Here is a 19,673-nt window from a genome sequence, read left to right as displayed (position 1 = left end):
CTACCGGTTTGCTCGTGCTCGCGCACAACGCTTCTACACATGCGCAGAAGCGTCCAGGCAGATGGGCAGAGCCTCCCGCCACCACCACTACCAGTTCGGCCGAACCGGGAGCAATCCACCTCTGCTTTGAATGGTCATTAAATGAGCTGTTGTAAGGTGTGGATTACCTGTACCACTCAGACAGAGAGTCCAAAGCAGTAACTTGGAAGACCTCTAGTTCTACCCCATCCAAATCAGTTCATTGAGGGAGAGGGAACCTTCTTCAGAGATGAGAGGAGTAGGGAAAGGGAGGTGTAAGGAGAGAGATCAGAATTCAGCATATGCCTAGGATACAATAATACAATAATACAATAATACAATAGTAGAGTTGGAAGGGACCTTGGAGGTCTTCTAGTCCAACCCCCTGCCTAGGCAGGAAACCCTATACCGTTCCAGACAAATGGCTATCCAGGATGAGTTAGTGGCTCAGGTAATACATGGAGGGGTCAATTTATAACGCAACAGCAGAGATAATGTCAGGGTTGGGACACAGGGCTGTAAAACAAAAGCAACAAAAGGAAGGTTCAAAATAGAAAATTGAATTGGAAAGGAAGATTAAGAATTTACAAATGGATGTTAGCAATTTGAATAATTTGCAGGCAAGGATATGAAAATGTTTACCAAAATGATACAACCTAAGAGAATTAAAAAAGAATAATTTTTTAAAATGTTTTGAGTCCTGGCTATTTTTTTAAAAAAATTGAAGGATATGAAGATAGGGGGAAAAAACAATTTGACAAATTCAGCAGTTTTTTTTAAAAAAGCATTTGTTTTATAAAACATTGCTGGAACATACTACAAACATAAAGTTAACCCTGATAAAGATAAAATATTAAAATTTTGGAATGTTATCTAGGATAACCAATAATAAAGATCAACATGGATAATGGAGATTGAGAAATGCATTAGATCAGTAAAAATAGATAATGAGGTCATAACATCAAAAATGATTAAAAAGCAAACAAAAGATATTAAGTAGAGTGCATCAGGAAATGATGAACTATGTGGATTTTGGCTTAAACATCTAATGAAGTTCCATGAAAGATTGGCAACTTGGTTTAATGAAATATTACAGATTGAAAGCATTGAAGAATGGATAACAATTGGTACAACATTTTAATAAGCCAGAGACAAGCAAGTCCATCAAGTCTTCTACTTGTAAATTAGCAACAAAAGCTAATTGCCAAAATTGATAAGGAACAAATGATCAGAATATCCTACAATAAAAGGCTCCACTTAACAGTATCACAGATTGCAAATCTCTTTCTTTTATGCTTTGACCAGTAGGTGGTGACACTTTGTTTTGAAATCCTGAATGGTTTGTTTAAGAAAGATCCCTTAGCCCTCCTTTTTTTTTTTAGTTTTCGGCAGTGCTACTTTGAGCTTCTCAGAAGGTTGATAATAAAATTCCTTTCTAATGACATTTGTTTGAACTATTGACCACAATCGTAATGTATTAAAAATATGAAAGATTTATTCTTTTCTAAGTTTTTACTTCCTCAGGCAATGAAGCACAAAAAGCAGCAAATAAAGAAATAAATAATCCCAAATTAGGTCAGATCTTTTTTCATGTTGAAAAAGAAGACAGCAAAGTGGAAGAGGTAGTAAGCAAATAATCAGATTATGAGACTAAACCTGGCAATTTGAGTTATCCAATGGTGCAGGTAATTCCCAAATCAATATTATTCTCAGCATCAGGTATTGAAACAAATATGGAATTCTGTTACAAAATATGACACTGCCATTTCATTCTGCTTGATGGGCACAAAAGCTTACATTCTTTAATTAGAGCCAACAGAAGGTGGGAGGTTTCAAAATCAGATAGAAATCTACTCTGAAAATAATAACATCAACCCCAAAGTTGAGATTTCACTGGATCTACTAAAGTTTCAGCTGTAACAAGTATTGATGTCTGGATTTATAAATACTCCATTTGTACTTAGAAAAGTCATTTTTCAGATTTTTACTTCTAAATGGCACTTGGTGGCATGCCTAGAAAATACACAAAGGCAACGTGTTTTTTTCTATCCATAATTAACTGGGATGATCATAACGCTAAGGCATTTAAAATTCAAAATATATACTTTGAAATGAAAACTGTGATTGGAAATTATGTTGAGTTTGCAAATAAATTGCAGTTGCAGTGCTTGTAATTAAATTCACACAGACCCTTTTCCAGCTGATTAGTCAGATCTTTTTCTTTTAGTGTGAATATTTTTTAAAAAGCACCAGCTAATTTGCTATCTAATTGAGGTTAAGAGAAAAGAGCCCCCAAATAGAGATCCAGGATATAGTAAAGCTTTCTTATGTCCTGGTAATCATTCTAAGCTGCCAGTTTGATTTCAATAATAAATTGTTGTATTTGAACAACTAATCTCCAGGATCGATCTGGCCATACTAAATCATCTCTGTTCTAGTTTATGAGAATATCTGGTGTTTAATTAGTCAGATAACATTAACTCATAGTGCTCTAATATTTTCTTACAGTCCAAAATCAATATAAAGAAAAGTAATAAGCTTAAAACATACAGTATCTTCACTGGTGCAAACAGCTGATTACCATATTTCAGTAGTGGAAGGACACTCGACAGCTGGTGCCAACAGGGTTGGGATCTTCTAGGGTAGGTTAAATAAGGACCAGACGATATTAGGATTTCAGTGGTTATGATGTACATTGGTTGCAGCCATTCTTTCTCATCTGGCTATATAAGTGGTGTATATCTATAATTTATATTATAGAGTCAGAGAAACATGCATATTTACAGGCATTTCAGGGCAAAACAGGCTCCATTTATATATAGCAGCTTGTCTCACTCTATAGGACTCTGTCTGGCTGAGTTTACCTCATTAATCATAGTTCTCCTACCTACTTGTACAAGATTATTCACTAATTTTTCTTCCAAAATTTAGTTTCTAGTTATGGAATTTAAATCCATGCTCCATGCAACTGGACCCATAAAATAGACAGTTCCCCACAAAAATATTTGGATCCCAACCTGTGCTAGACACTGAAACCATTACCATTAGCGTCATCTCCAACGTTTCAGATTGTAGTTTGTTGTGTGATCCTATGTGACTACTTGGAAGTGGCTACTCTCTTGGAATTTTATTTATTTATTTATTTATTTATTTATTTATTTATTTATTTATTTATTTATTTATTTATTTATTTATTTATTTATTTATTATTTATTTATTTATTTATTTATTTATTTATTTATTTATTTATTTATTTATTTATTTATTTATTTATTTATTTATTTATTTATTTATTTATTTATTTATTTATTTATTTATTTATTTATTTCTTAGATTTTTAGACCGCCCCTCTCCCAGAAAGGGACTCGGGGCGGTGTACAGTCAATACAAATCCCTGAAAACTGACTTGTTAAAAAAAATTAACATTAAAAGGAAAACAGTACTGTATAAGAACTGTTAATCATTCACACATATTATAGTAAATAGCTAACTCTTCCACATCAGGGAGATTGGCACTCACAATCCCATGAAAAACAAATAAACGTGTTAAAATCCAATGCATAGTAGCAATTTGCTTTATGGAATCTACATCAGAGTTACTTGTGAAGCACCCATCCCACACTTTAGCCATTCTTAAACACTTGGACTCAATCAACCCTTTTCCAGCTTTTGAATACTGTCAAAATCCCCCATTCAAAACCCTTGTTTTACCCAAGAGTCTTGACAGCAACAATCCTTTACCAGGATTTGCCCAAAACTATTTGGTTTGTTTCCTAAATTAAGTGAAAAATTACAATCCCCTTCAATTTCTAGAAAAAAAACCAAAAACAAAACAAATTTAAGAATTGTGGCTTTGAAACTTGAAGAGGAGTTGAGAGGAAATTCTTGTGGTTTTTAGCCTGTTCCAGGAGGAAGAATTTCCTCTCAGAAGTCCAAATCAAATCAAACCTTTATTGTCAATGCACATGCGTACAATGAAATTGAATATCCAGCTAGGGAACTGGACGTATCCTTTTGAGAATCCTGCCTTGTGATGCAGGAAGTCATTGGATTGGGAAGAAACATATATTGCCTGACAACCAATTGTCCTTGAATTGCACCATGAAATACACATAATACAGGATCATGGAATTGTTCTGTGGTGCACCATATTGAATTTCTGGGATGTCTGGAGATAAAATAGCCTTAAGGTTCTGCTGTGAATGAGCTCCTACAAGTTAGGAGGATCAGGCTATCATTCCTAATTGTTTTTCACAGAAGTCCCCAATACAATACGCCATCACTCTGCTAAATAAATAATTCCCTCTTCACTGTCAAACCATTCACTAAGGCTGCATTATTATTACTATTAGTCTTCTAATGGTTCCTATCACCCATCGCCTCCCACTTATGACTGCAGGACTGTAACTTTGTTGCTTGTATCCTTACGATTTATATTGATATTGTTTCCTGATTTCTTATTTGTACCCCATGGCTATCATCAAGTGTTGTATCTTACGATTCTTGACGAATGTATCTTGCCTGTTTATGTACACTGAGCGCATATGCACCAAAAACAAATTCATTGTGTGTCCAATCACACTTGTCCAGTAAGGAATTCTATTCTATTCTATTCTATTCTATTCTATTCTATTCTATTCTATTCTTCTATTCTATTCTATTCTATTCTATTCTATTCTATTCTATTCTATTCTATTCTATTCTATTCTATTCTATTCTATTCTATTCTATTCTACTCTACTCTACTCTACTCTACTCTATACATTCACTTTCATTTATAGGAGCTACCGAATTATTCTAGGATGTTCCTTCCTGGTTTTTCATCGTTTTAAAAGATAAAAGGATAAATGAAAATAAACTCTGGGTGTATTCCTAAAAAGAAAGGAATGCATAAACCGAATGTGCATTCGGAAAGGAAGGATTGGGCGAAGGGGGCTGCTTTTCACCAGCATCCCTTGGCTGCAATGTCTCCATCCCACCAGAAGGTTTGACATTTATTTTTGTTCAACGGAGAACAATGGGTGCCAAAAACTCATGCCCGATAAGAAAAGTTTGGAGGAAGGCTGTCAGCTCTTAAAGAAAGCAGACTTTGTTCTCCTTGCCTGTCAAAGGCGGGCGGTGGTCGGCTCCGCTGTTGCCCTCCCCGATCAGACTTTTTGCCTTCGGGCGGCGGCGGCCGCAGGAGAGTCAGCGCCCACCCTCGCCGGCCACATGGCGAGCGGCGCCTCGCGGCTTTCTGCTGGTTTTAGCTCCCCCACCCCCGCTTTTCCTGGGACCCAGCACCGGCCTGCGGGTTTCTCACCAGCCCTACTGGGCCTGGGTAACTGCAGCATCGCGCGTCATCCGCTGCCGATTGGCGAGCCTTCGGTCGCCCGGCCCTGCTCTCCTTCGCTCCGATTGGCAGGAGGAGGGCAGCCCGCCCCGCTTTCCTGGAAAGTTCTTGGAAATCTATCAAAGGTATTTCCTTGAACGGAGCGAGCGAGCGGAGGCAGCGCTTGAATTAAAAACGAAAAACACGCAAGTTTTCAAACCATTCGGCGAAGATCTCTTCACACGCTTCCCTTTCCAGCCGAGCGATGCCTTTTTGGAGGGGGGGTTATTCCTGACCTTAGGAGACCGCAAACCTGAAGCGAAGGTGCCTCGAACGGCTCCTTCTATTTACACTTTTCTTTCTCTTTTTTTGGGTGCGCGCCTGTCGGAACACTGGTGTGAATACAATATAATTCCAGGAATCCACCACTTCCTGGAATAGATTAATAGGGCGCAAACAAAAGATTACGGAGCAGTGGTTCTCCCCTTCCGCTCTCCGCAACCCGCATTTCTTCAAGAGCCGGCGTCGAGGCGAACGGTTGCTGGGCGTCCGGCTCTGCGCTTCTCCCCGAACTTTTATTTCTTTTTACGCGAGGTGATTTATTTATTCAGACAGGTATTTATTATTCTTTTTTATTCTAGTTTTTATTCGCGGCGACTTTCCAGGTCACCGAGGAGATTGTTTTTAAAAGCGGGTGAACGTCATACATTTAAAACATTGCCATGTTTTAAAGCTCAGCCGGGAGTTTACAAGAAAAGAGCTACGATTCCGCGCATTTTCCTTGGTGCGGGGAAGATTTCTCTGGAGGTACCTGCAGCTTATTTTCTACGGGCGATTCTTGAGTGCGTTTCACAAGAAAGCTTGTTGGGACACTTCTGGATTTCTGGAAACTTGCGGACGGACTGTGTGGCAGCTTTCTGTTTGGGAACAAAAGAAGGAGCGCGGTTCCCCCCCCCCCCAATTTCTCTGAGGATTTGATGCTCTTTCCTGAGTCTTGGAGTGACATGATCCTCTGCGTTCAAGGGTAAGTTTCCTTACCAACAATGACGTTTTAAAACACACAAACACACACACACACACACACACACACACCACACAAGTGGAATCCTCTGAAAGCTTCCTCCAAGTCAGCCCTGTTTTCAGTGACAGTTTACTCCAGTTGTCTAGGATTTTACACTTAGACAACCCCAAGAGAAGGACAGCAAATGTATTCTCCTACCCTGTTTTTTTTTTCTTTTTTGTAAAATTATGGGCTTCCATTCAAATCAGTGGCTCTGATGATCATTTCTAACCTATCAAGAGTCTTCACATTTTCTGTACTTTTTCATTTGAAGCAAAACACCACAGTGGCAAGCTGTGTGTGCACCACTGCATTTAGAGATCTTGGAAAACGAGCATTTATTAGGTAGTTATAAAGAAATAGAAACATTAAAAAGGCCTTCCTGTATGTATGTCTTCTGAAGTGAAATGTCTTTAAATCTAACTGAGCTGAAAAGAAGGTGAGGCAACCATCAAGAAAAGGAGAATTCCAGGTCTGAACTGGGCCAAAGCCCTTTGCTTTAAATAGCAGGGATACCTGAAATGCCAAGCCATTTGTTATGATAGAATAAACCTACACATATTATGACAGTGGATAATAAGTCAAACTTACAATGGCTACATGTTTGTTTCAGCGTGACTATTCAGAAGTCAAGGCCATTGAACCGACTTGTAAATAAACATGTACAAAAATGCTACCCTTAGGGTAATACACATTGGACTAACTGGGTCTTTTTTGCCTACAGTTTAATCTTTTTCAGATTCTTCTCTTATTATTATAAAATGTTTCTAATCACAAATTCTGTGTATTTATATGTTTACCAAGCCTAACATTTATTGTTCCTTCAGGTCATAAACAAAATAATTACATTGGTTCATTGAATCTTATATGACAGGTCCAACAAACTGCTAAAAGTTGTTGGCCATTTAAAGCTGTTCTAAATAAGATTTTTTTAAAAATTTCTTAAATGTTACAAAAATTGGAGTTTTCCTTTGGGCTTTTGTTTTACTATGTCAGACACACATTTGTTTTTTTTTTTATGTTCGGAATCCATGTTATGCTTTTTATACTATATCTGCTTCTGAAATAATGCTAGATTAAAGTTATAGATTTATACACACCATCCTGGAAACACTATGCTAAATTACATCAGGCTTATTTAGGCATGTACTGTAAAGTTGTATTTTAATTGTAGTAGTGATTACATTAGTAGGAGGAGTTACATGATTTCTGTATGTCCCTCTCTTGCTTCAACATTTAATTGCTTCCTGAGCTAATGTATCACTTTGGATGCATTGTACTCTCTAGAGCTGGGTTCCTCAACTTTGGCCATTTAAGATGTGTAAATTTCAGTTCCCAGAATTCCCCAACCAACATGGCTGGCTGCAGAATTCTGGGAATTGAACTCCAGACATCGTAAAGTTTTCAAGGTTGAGAAACGCAGCTCTGGAGTGGCATACAGTATGTTATCACAGTGAAAATGAGAAGGGCCTAATAACCTCCCGTAAACTTTCTGGCTGCACAGGGATTTGAATTTGAATATTCTTAAAGCCAACTTTGCCAACTGCAACAGACATTTTTTCACCCTGGTGTACACACTTTTTTGGTTCTGTCAATCTTCAACTTGACAGTTCTGTTTGTTATTCAGCAGCTTGTCCTGAAGCTGTTTTGGCTGCAGTGGAGCCTATCCCTGGAAGGTCCTCTTACTCTGGGTGCATAATTCAGTATTGATAGCCACTGTGTCATATAGTCAACTCACTCTATGATGTTTCCTAACCTACAACTCGGCAGTCTCTTTCATATTCCCAGTGGATGCTTCTATACAGTATATACAATTTCCCTCTCACAACTTTGTTATGTCCTGCCATTTAATGAAGAACAAATCTGCTGTTTCCTTTTCCTCCTCCTTTCCCCCCACCAAGGAACCAAACCGTCCTCCTATAAACTGTGGGGCTATTGAGTCCCAAGTGGTTCGTTGCTTGCAGCATATAGATCAAGACCCTAAAAACAAAGAAAGCAAGAAACACTATCCGTAAAGACCAACAGAGGCCCTACCAATGTACGCATTGAATACGCCGATAGCAAGGCCCTCACCCAAAAAATAATTAAAGTGAACTTGTAACTAGTTTGGTTTTAATGCAACTTTTAACTCCCTTATTTGACAGTTACATGAGCAAACAAGAGGCTCTTTGCTCTCACTAGTTATTTAGAAGAGTTTTTACTCAGAGAATCCCCAGCCAAGAAATGTATTCACTCAAGAAAATAAGATGGTTTACAGTGGCATGTGCCCTCTTCCCCTCTTGGCAAGGAAGCCCTGAGACCATACTACTTGCCTCATTAATTGTGGGAGTGAGATAGTATAATTATTTCATTTTCCACTTGTTCATGACTATGGACATTCATTTACAGAGCAGAAATAGTGATGGAAAGAAGAGTGACTTTAAATGGTGTACATGAAGAGTCCATGTTGGGAGTGGGTGGGCAAATGGCATTGAAAAACCACTGATCAGAGCAGATTCATGATTATTCTGGTTCCTTTCTTCTGCTCCTGAAATATTAGATGTTAAGGAGATAAAGGAAGATTTCATTGAAAGATGTGTCTTTGTAACAATTATAGCTTTAGGTATTTATAAAGGCTTATAGAATATCAGTAGTAAATGGAGACTAAAATGAGTAGAAAAGTCAAGATACCTGAAATAGACCAAAGTGTTGTAGAGGATTAATAAGAGGAAATGGTTAAATTTTGTCTCAGATATAAATTTTGTTCTCGGGGACAAAAGGGGTAAGGTTTAAAACCTCAGGTGAAAACATGATTGTTCCAAAATGACAGCATTAACATAATTTCAAAGACCCCCAGATCCCCAAAGATCCTAGGAATAGCAGCAGTGATCTTCATGGGTTATCCTTTGCAGAATTATTTGAGGATTAATGACGGTCCTTTCTGAAGAAATGGTCTGGAAATCTTTCATCCCTACTGTATATTTTGTTGACTCATTTGCAAAACAAACAAACAAAAACCCCTAAAAAGCCACCCTCCTAGTGTTATATCTTGTTTTCTTGCCTGTGAATGATACCCACTTTAGAGAACTAAAGATAGACAGGTGTGTGTGTGTGTGTGTGTGTGTGTGTGTGAAAGAGAGAGAGAGAGGGAGGGAGGGAGGAAGACCGACCCAATTGCTTGAATGAATGTAGATCAGGAATGTCAAACTCAAGGCCCGTGAGCTGCTTAGATCTGGCCCGTGGGGCCACCCTGGAAACAGCAAAGGACTGGCCCGCAGTGCCTCTGCCAGCAAAAATGGAGCTTGGGAGGGCCATGCACGGCCCCCTGCAAGCTCCATTTTCGCTGGCAGAGGGTTGTAGGAGGCTGTCGCAGCCAGAAAGGGAGCTCGGGAGCCTGTTTTCACTGGCAGAGCACTTGAGCCACCATAGGCGCCCCTAACATGAGTGACATCGAACTGGCCACACCTACCCCTTCCCCCCAAAATCAAACAACTCTGATGTGGCCCACAATGAAATTGAGTTTGACACCCCTGATGTAGATACTTTTCCTAAAATCAGCAACAGAATCTGAAATAGAAGCAGCTATTTCATTTAACCCAATTAGGATACTGAATACAGATACCATTTCTTAAATGGAAAGGAATCTATATCAAGTTTGTGGACACAAGTTGAATTTCAGTGTGTAGCATTTTAATTATTCTAGATTTTATCTAGAGGTTGATTTTTAATCACATTTGTCATTGCATCTCTTTTCTCGTTAGACACCAGGAAGTGTTTTCTAGAAGTGATTTTTGAGTTCTCATTTTCCATTTTAGTGAGATGAAAAATGCTTATTAGTCAGGAAGTGGTAAATTTAATTTCTTAATAAGAAAGTTTTCACTTCCTAATGGATGGTTTTATTTTATTTCTGCTTTTACTTCAACTATAGTTGAATTTGAGTATTGAGTTCATACTAGAATAATTGCAGAGAAAAGAAAAAGGCTGAACAGAGGGAAGGAAAAGAAAATAGGAGATAGCATAGAATAGACATTTAACCTTTGTTTTCATTGGTAACATATTCATATTGCACACAATCAGTACTGGGGTATTATTTTAATTAACTATTCAAAAGAGAAACTATATACTGTAAGTAAAGCAGAAAGTATAGTACTGTTACTTGTGGGCCCATTGTGTTTACAAGGTTGAATGATAAGTAAACTGGGGGAGTGAATGATCACGTTTCTATTAATGCAATATTTCCAGTCTTGTGAGCAGTTGGAAATAATAGTTAATGCATCTAAGGGGTAGGTGAGAAATGCCAATAGCAAAATACAACTGTGTGAAAGTCTTTTGAAACTCATAGTGTCTAAAAATATCCTGTCACATCTTAAATAAAGTTACAGATTGGCGTATAGTGTAAAAAAATGATTCTTTAAAACACTAAGGCAGTTTCACACAATCTGGAATGTTTAAGTGGCTCCTTAAAAGTCACTATGTGGCAATGTGTTTGCCTGAAACCAGATTGTCAAGCATTCAGCTGCAAAGAGAGCCAATTGCTACCATCTAATATTTCCTTCCTGGCAGCTCCATAAGGCTGAGTGTTACTATTGATGATTGGAGTGGTACAGGAGATCAGCTGTTCATGGAGTTGGAGCCATCATAGGGTTATTATCAGGGTACAAAGGTGGATCTATATAAATGGCTTATAAATTGCCATTTCAGATCATCCCATGAGAGAGACCTTCACCTTTCATTTACACTCTATTAAATAGTCACATTTATTTTAATACCAATTTTTGGAGGGGATCCTTCCAAACGCCAGTATATCTATCATAATGTTATACTTCCTTATTAAATTAAATTTGGGGGATTATCTTAAAATTGCAGAGAAGCCAAGAACATCACTAAAAGTCCAATGGAAAGTTCCATTGACCTAAGTGGAATATCCTTTAGAGAAAATATGCATAACCTACACAAAGGAAAACCAGGAAATATAAATTATTGGGATGATAGTTTAGCATAGAAATATTTTTTTACTTCATGGCTGGCTCCCACATGTTTCTACATTTATTATTGTGAATAATGAATTTACTGATTGTCTGATTCAGGTAAGATGGTCTTTTAAAAATCAGAAACTTTAAAATATCGGACACAAAGAATTTTTTAAAAATTCCTGGGAGAGTGGTGTGGTTTCCAAGAATTTACATCGTGTTTTTTTTCCCTTTATCTGTTTGTAATATTTGCTAAGCATTAAGATGGATTTTTAAATTTTATCCAAATTTTACCTATTGGAAAACACTTAAACACTGTCTCGTTTTAAAAATAAAAGGACTGATAAGTGAATAATTTCTGTAAGAATAAAAAGAGCAAAGAATCCTGAGCCCGGTTATCTTCTTTGCTTTGCTTTAAATGCCTGACTGCCATGAATACAGTTGCTTTGTTTGTGGAAATGAACTCTAATGTGTACTTAACTGCACAATCCAATGTATATGTAGTGATGTTGTGTTCAATGATGCATCCATTTCATCTAGAAAAGGAATAATCCCAAAATTCTCTTCTTTTCAGATCCTATCCTTTGGTCTCAGAGGAGAAACTCCGGAGGCTACCCGTTGAAGGCCTTGCAGTGAATGTGTCAGAACAGGTCATGCAGCCTCTGTCAGTCACATCCTTCCAAGAACAATCTGCCCCTCCCTTGGTAATGCCCAGACTTGAAAGCAACTCACCTCAAACACGAGACCCAGAGGAGGATCTGCTATGCATTGCCAGAACGTTTTCATTTCTGAGAGAATCTGGTAAGGATCCAACGGATACTTTTGACTCTTGGAATAAGAACCTGTTGTATATTGTTGAAGTGCAATATACTTCCTTGCTACTGAGGAAAGCATCTATATCGCCTTTAGGGCAGCCTAGATTTTAAAGAGCAGAATTCCAAAAAATGCAAACTCCCCAATATGGTTGTCTGGGGCTGCAATTCCATAGCTCTTTGTCCGCAAGCAGGCCCCACTTAACTCAGGGACCACTTCCACATCTCCTTGAATATATCATCCCAAAGCTGACTTCACAAATGCCTTTGTAAGTATCCATTATAACTTCCCATTATGATAGTGACTAAACAAGACTGCTTAGGGAGGGGGAGTGTACAATAACTGCCACTTGAGTTCACAAATATATGTATGTACTTATGTTAATAAGGATGCAGTGGTTAAGACGCTGAGCTTGTCGATCAGAAAGATTGGCAGTTTGGCGGTTCAAACCCCTAGCGTCACGTAACAGAGTGAGCTCCCATTACTTGTCCCAGCTTTTGCCAACCTAGCAATTCAAAAGCATATAAAAATGCAAGTAGAAAAATAGGTACCACTTTGGTGGGAAGGTAACAGCGTTCCGTGTGCCTTCAGTGTTTAGTCATGGCGGACCACATGACCACGGAGACGTCTTCAGACAGCACTGGCTCTTTGGTTTTGAAACGGAGATGAGCACTACCCTCTAGAGTCGGGAACGATTAGCACATGTGTGTGAGGGGAACCTTTACCTTTACTTTACATATGTTAATAAAATAGAAATGAATCAATAAATGTTTCTTTTTCTTTTTTAAATGAATAGTTTGTCCTTCTTATCCATGTCTTTTCTGGGATTCTCTTCCAGGCTGGTATTGGGGTTCTATTACAGCCAATGAAGCCAAGCAGCAGCTCCAGAAGATGCCAGAGGGGACTTTTCTGGTACGGGACAGTGCTCATCCCAGCTACCTGTTCACGCTATCCGTAAAGACCAATAGAGGCCCCACCAATGTACGCATTGAATACGCTGATAGCAAGTTCCAGTTAGATTCCAATTGCCTCTCCAAACCTCGGGTTTTGGCCTTCCCAGATGTGGTTAGTCTCATCCAGCATTATGTTCTTTCTTGTACTGTGGAGAGCAAGAGTGATGCTCCCTACCCGCCTCCCATGCCTTTGCCTCTCCCACAAAAGGAGATGATAGCATCAGCAGTACATCTGAAGCTCATCCGGCCACTCAGCCACAAGGACATTGCCCCCAGCCTGCAGCACCTCTGCCGACTACAGATAAATCGATGCACTGGAAAGACAGACCAATTGCCTCTACCAAAGAGAATGAAGGACTATTTGAAGCAGTACCCTTTTCAACTTTAAAGGCAGCCAGTTTGATTGGCACAAGCCACCGAAATAATGTTGAAAAACATCAAATTCTGGCAACAGATTGACTTTGATCCATTGATGAGGTTATGTTCTTAAGTGGGCACAGTATATTAAATTGCAAAAAGGAAGAAACTTTTTTTCCCACCATCCTCTCCCTTATTTTTCTCAGTTACCTAAATTCATCTTTATGCCATGGAGGAGGCAGTATGCACAAGGTACACAAATCCAAGGTGCTTCTCTTCTTTCTCTGCAGAAAGGAACTGTTCTTGGCATGTGCAGACTACTTGAATTGGGCAGACGCAACTGCGCCAGGAAATTTCAAGCCTCAGAACTGTATTATTTATTCCCATGGTACTCTTTTTTTTTTTTTTTGCTATTTCTGAGTACATGTAAATTGAATATCCTTCTTTTACTTTTGCAAGCAAATTATTTAAAGATGGGCTCAAAACCATAACTGCATGAGACAGTCTTGCGTTAGTTCATTATGGACTTGAATGAAGTCTTCTGGCCATTGGCTACTCTATAACCTATCTTGATGTATTCACACTCAGATGTAAGATAAATATATTGGAAGTGTATAAAAGTTTGATTCCAGTTACAATCAACATCCAGACTTCAGTTCCCATTAGATTGACAAAGAGATAAACTTATTCAAGTTTATTGAGCTTGGATTAGTAAGCCCTCTTTCCTCTCCCTTTTTGAAGAGGCTTTTCCTAATTTGAATCAGTTAAATCCAAATGATGTTTTGTTAAAATTACACAGTGAAGATGCCTACATATCTGTCTTATGAAGCATAACGTCCTTGGAAAAATGGCTACATCCTGTAGCATTTTGTTTATATCTTTTGGAGGGAAAATTCAGGAAACGGGGCCATTTTTATCCTATTACCATATTGGTGTCAACTCATTAGCTGAAATATTAACCCACATTATTGCTGTATTAGCACAAAGGAGCTTCAGGGAGAACACAATACTGATACCTTATTTACCACCATTTTTCCTTGTGAGTACTTGCCCTCTTTGATTCTGATGCTTGTCCACGGGGCAGAGAAGATAGCAGGAATTAAGTGTCACTCCAGCTTCCATCGTTTCCAATTGCGCTGATGCACCTTATTTGTTAGGCAGGAAGTTAAGACACTACAGTTGCATAAGGTTGTATAAGGCTAAGAAAGCATTATTGGCATTAATTCTGCCTTCCATTCCTTCCTCTGTCTTACAATAACAGTAGCTGAGGATGGAAAATTGTGTTGTCAAAAGACGGTCCTTCATTATATGTGAAATCCTCAGGAGAGTTATACATATTTTCATGGTTTTATAGTTCAACAGTGAATACCTCTGCTACATGCGTGAGCTCCAGGAAGGGATAAAGTTCTAGGGCAGTCTTTTCTAACCTGCCACTCTTTGGATATGGGACTACAACATCCTGAATTATAATTGGCCCTGCTGGTGGAGAATTCTGTGTGGTATATTCCCAGCATATCTGAAGCTGCCCTAGATACAACTTGAAACAAAAGGAGCAGTATGCTCCTTCAGCAATCCAACGTGGCTTGGGATATTTAGTCAGCGTCCATTTCTTCTCATGTTTTTTTTTCCAGAATTTGTTGTATGTATGATTTTATTTTAGATACTTTGATAACTGACTCTGTGTGTGTGTGTGTGAGAGAGAGAGATGTCTGGTTGATCACAATGCTCTCCATTTCTGGAACAAGGGCAAATGAATGGGAGAATATATATGAAAAAAAAACCACAATAAATAATACTTTTAATACTAAAAATGTTTAAAGCATTATTTTCTTCCAACTGCATGCACAATTTATTTTTAGCCATTGCTTGGAAGTATAGAAGTGAGTACATCAAATACAACTGCTAATCTTGCAATTTTAAATGTTGGGGTGTTTTTTCCTGTTACCTGAGGTAAAAAAATTGAGAGGTACTGCAGTGATCCCCAAAGGGGAGAATTAGATTAATGATCCCTCTGCACACATGGACTACCTGCTGTTGCTGTGCATGAAGTAGAGGAACCAGATATGAAAAACACCAAGGAAGTTAGCCACAGGATGGCAACCCGGTGCCTTCCACATAGTCTGGATTAGAACTCCCTCAATCGCACACTATCAAGTAGGGCGGCTGGGTGGGCTGGAAATGGAAATTAAAATCCAAGACAATAAGGCTAACTTGGTAATACTAGCATTTATGGTGATAGTACAATGGTCCTATTTCCACAACTGGACAATTTTGCTGGGGTTGGAGGGATTAAGCATGCTGCAGGAATACCAAAATGATTGGATAACTGATCTTGTGAACCAACTTAATAAGACTACAATTGATTAAACCAGGTCAAGAACAAGGTTACACTAACTACATGGCACTACATTGTGTTATGGGGACAGTTAAACTCAAGTCATCATAGATCTGGACAGACCTGGATTGAGAAATGGCTGAAAAAGTCCCATGCACATCTAAAAAGCAATGCTGAAACAATGTTCAAAGCTCCCTAGTACCTACAATCTGCAAGGCAACCAAGCCATCCCTTCCAGATATGATCCTTGCAGATAATAGAATAGAATAGAATAGAATTCTTTATTGACCAAGTGTAGTTGGACACGCAAGGAATTTGTCTTTAATACATATGCTCTCAGTGTACATAAAGAAAAATAAAATAGAATACATTCATCAAGAATCATAAGATACAACACTTCGTGATAGTCATAGGTTAGGTTAAGGTAAAGGTTCCCCTCAAAAATGTGCTAGTCGTTCCTGACCCTAGGACAGCGATGGTGAACCTTTTTTGGCTCACGTGCCACAACGGGGGGGAGCGCAGGGGGGTCGTGTGCGGGCGTGCCACACCCATAATGCAATGTGTGACCACCCCCAGTGCGCATGGGCGCACAAAAGGCGCTCCCCCCATTTTTACATGCTTTTTTCGCCCTCCCCAGGCTCCAGAGGCTTTATAGGAGCCTGGGGAGGGCGAAAATATCCTCCCCCGCACCCCCGAAGGCCCTCCAGAGGCTTCAGGGATCGTCCGGAGGCTTCCCTGAAGCCTTCGGAACGCTTAAAATGACCCTCCGAGCAAACCGGAAGTGACTTCAGGGAAGCCTCCGGACGATCCCTGAAGCCTCCCGAGGACCTCCGGGGGGGGGAGGCTCTTTTCGTCCTCCCCAGGCTCCTATAAAGCCTCTGGAGCCTGGGGAGCCTGGGGAGAGCGAAAAATGGCTTTTAAAAATGGTGAAGTCAGCTGGGCAGCGCGCGCATGCGCGCTGGCCAGCTGACAGGGCAGCGCCTCACGTGCCCTGACAAATGGCTCCACGTGCCACCTGTGGCACGCGTGCCATAGGTTAGTCATCACTGCCCTAGGGGGTGGTGCTCATCTCTGTTTCAAAGCCGAAGAGCTAGCGTTGTCCGAAGACATCTCCATGGTCATGTGGCCGCCATGACTAAACACCGAAGGCTCACGGAATGCTGTTAACTTCCCACCAAAGGTGGTTCCTATTTTTCTATTTGCATTTTTACATGCTTTCGAACTGCTAGGTTGGCAGAAACTGGGACAAATAATGGGAGCTCACTCCGTTACGTGGCACTAGGGATTCGAACTGCCGCTCTTTCTGATCGACAAGCTCAGCGTCTTAGCCACTGAACCACCACGTCCCTTTTTAGTCATAGGTTACTAATAAGCAATCAAATCATACAAGGAAACAAATAAAACAATGTAAATTGTAAAGATATAAGCAACATGGTTATAGTCATAATTGGGAAGAGATAGGTACCAGGTAGGATGAGCCCTCTTTGACTCATGCAGTATACAGGTCCTCAATGGAAAGCAGCCTGGTAGCAATTGTTTCTGCAGTTCTAATTATCTGTTGAAGTCTCTGTCTACCTTGTTTAGCTGCAGAGTCAAACCAGTCAGTTATAGAGGTGCAGATGACAGACTCAACAATTCTTCTGTACAACAGAATCAGCAGCTCTTTGGGCAGTTAGAGCTTTCTGAGTTGACAGAGAAAGAACATTCTTTGTTGTGCTTTTTTAATGACGTTTTTGATGTTAAGTGTCCATTTTAAGTCTTGAGATACGATAGAACCTAGAAACTTGAAGGTCTCTACTGCTAATACTGTGTTGTCTAATATTGTAAGAGGTGGTAGTATGGGAGGGTTTCTCCTAAAATGTACCACCATGTCTACGGTTTTGAGCGTATTTAGATCAAGAAGAAGACAGGTTGGACAGTTCTATTCATATGTCAGTATTAAAAGATATTTCCCCATTGTTATATTTGAGTATATTTTGCAGAGGCAATCTTTTTTTGTGGTAGCAGGAGAATCAGGAGTTACAGCCCAAGTGAATTTATTTATACAACTGTGCTATAAAGAGAGGTGCATGGATACGAAGACAGAACTTTAATTATAACAGCATGTTGTCCTTTGCTGAACTCTAAATTCACATGGTACAACGAAATAAACAAATTGGATTGGAGCGTCACTTTCTACATCAAAAAGTATTTATAGTACAGCATAGAAATCCAGTGGGAGCATGTACGGTGTACATCTCTGGACAACTCAGAGTTAGTGTGATTGCATGTCTAAGGGAAACAGCTCTGCTTGATAATGAACAACATTCACAGGTTTGAATGAAGTTAGCAAAAATATCATTACCTTATCCATCCATCACTTGATAGATCTGTTCAGACAACAGTTAGGCAATGATGGACACACGGTAGTATGCACATGTTGGTGAATGGTGGGTTCTTTTTGTTAAATCTGAATAAAAAACAATAAATGTGTTATATATTATATAATTAAAAGATAACACATTTATTGGTTTTGATTCAGACTTAACAAAAAGAACCCACCATTCACTAAGAGGAATATGTATGTGCGTGGGTGTACCTATCTCCATCCATCTATACAATGTAGAATATATTAAAATTATTTTCTATTCTCAGCATCAAAATAAGAAGAGAAACAGCAGAAGAAACAGGAGTAATCTAGCTATGAAAGGCATCTCAAATGTAAATTGTGATTCACCCACTATCACAATAACTCTTACTATGGGCCAAGGCTTACATATTAATCTCTGTATTTTTATTTTGGTGTCTTTGGGTCAGGGTTTTTTAAACTTGTGGTGCCTTCACAAGTGCCTGCAGTTTTCTTGGCAGGGTTTTTCAGGAGTAGTTTGCCCTTGTCTTCTTCCTAAGGCTGATACGGAGAGAGACACTGGCTCTCTCTTTAGGCTAACTTTGTGCTTGAAAACTCACAGACTCCTTGTTTTAGTCTGGTGCCACTAAAGCAAACTGATTCAACCACTATTGCAAACTGACTCAATTGCAGATCTTGATTGCTTTCACATGCTTTGGACTTTGAATCCCATCATTTGAGAGTGGATGCAATGAAGTGGTTAAAATGTTGGCCTAAGATCTGAGAGACCCAAGTTCAAATCCACACATAGCCAGAGAAACTCATGCAATGATCTTATACCAGCCACGTTTACTTACCATTAACATTTGTTGGGATGGTGATGGTGGAAATGGGAAAAGAGAGTACTATATATGTTGCCATGAGTTCCTGGAGGAAAGGCAGGATATAAATCCAACAGATAGGATAGTCCCCATTATCATCCTATTGGGTTAGCGTTAGCCAATATGGAGTTAGCTGCAGAAACTTCAGCTCTATGATTTCAAATGCAGGTTAAAAAGTGCAACATTTTAAAAATTCAGGACTGTAGACAAGAAGAAACCTGTCACAGACCTTAGAATAAATGTCAGTTTAACTAAATGTTCCTATCATTTTGTATTTTGCCATGTTTTTCTCAATTCAACCAAATTCCTTAGAGCAAATATTCTTGGAATAGAAAGTATTATCAATCTATCAGTAAAAGAAACAATGCTTTTTCACCAGGAGGTATTTATATTTTTCCATTCATTTATCACAATATTAGGATACACACAACTACTTTCACAGGTTAATCTCTATCTGCTGCAGTTATTCCCATGCCTTTACCCTGTGTGTGTGTTGGGGGGGGAGAGAAGAGTCTTAATTCTGGCCAAGCCTAATATTGTGATGTGTAACTAATGACCATCAACCACAGTAGATCATATAGTACAACATACTATCCTCACCAGATTTTCCTGCCTACTATAAAGGATACTCAATCTCATGGAACCTATGAGAATTTTAAAAAAAGTTGAT

The 19,673-nt window shown here is 39.1% G+C and overlaps 1 protein-coding gene across 1 annotated transcript; it reads left to right on the top strand.

Moving 5' to 3' along the window:
• The first annotated feature begins 5,498 nt into the window (after nucleotides 1-5,498).
• On the top strand, nucleotides 5,499-15,219 carry CISH (cytokine inducible SH2 containing protein). The gene is made up of 3 exons (XM_081939069.1): nucleotides 5,499-6,353; nucleotides 11,913-12,139; nucleotides 12,990-15,219. Exons 1-3 carry the CDS (start codon nucleotides 6,307-6,309, stop codon nucleotides 13,490-13,492), a joined length of 777 nt encoding a protein of 258 aa, XP_081795195.1. The 5' UTR covers nucleotides 5,499-6,306; the 3' UTR covers nucleotides 13,493-15,219.
• Nucleotides 15,220-19,673: the final 4,454 nt, after the last annotated feature.

This window comes from Natrix helvetica (genome assembly GCF_964273705.1).
Source record: "Natrix helvetica genome assembly, chromosome: 1".
Taxonomy (NCBI): Eukaryota; Metazoa; Chordata; class Lepidosauria; order Squamata; family Natricidae; genus Natrix; species Natrix helvetica.
The sequence above is the reverse complement of the archived record's forward strand: the minus strand, read 5'-3'. Positions and strand labels throughout refer to the sequence as shown.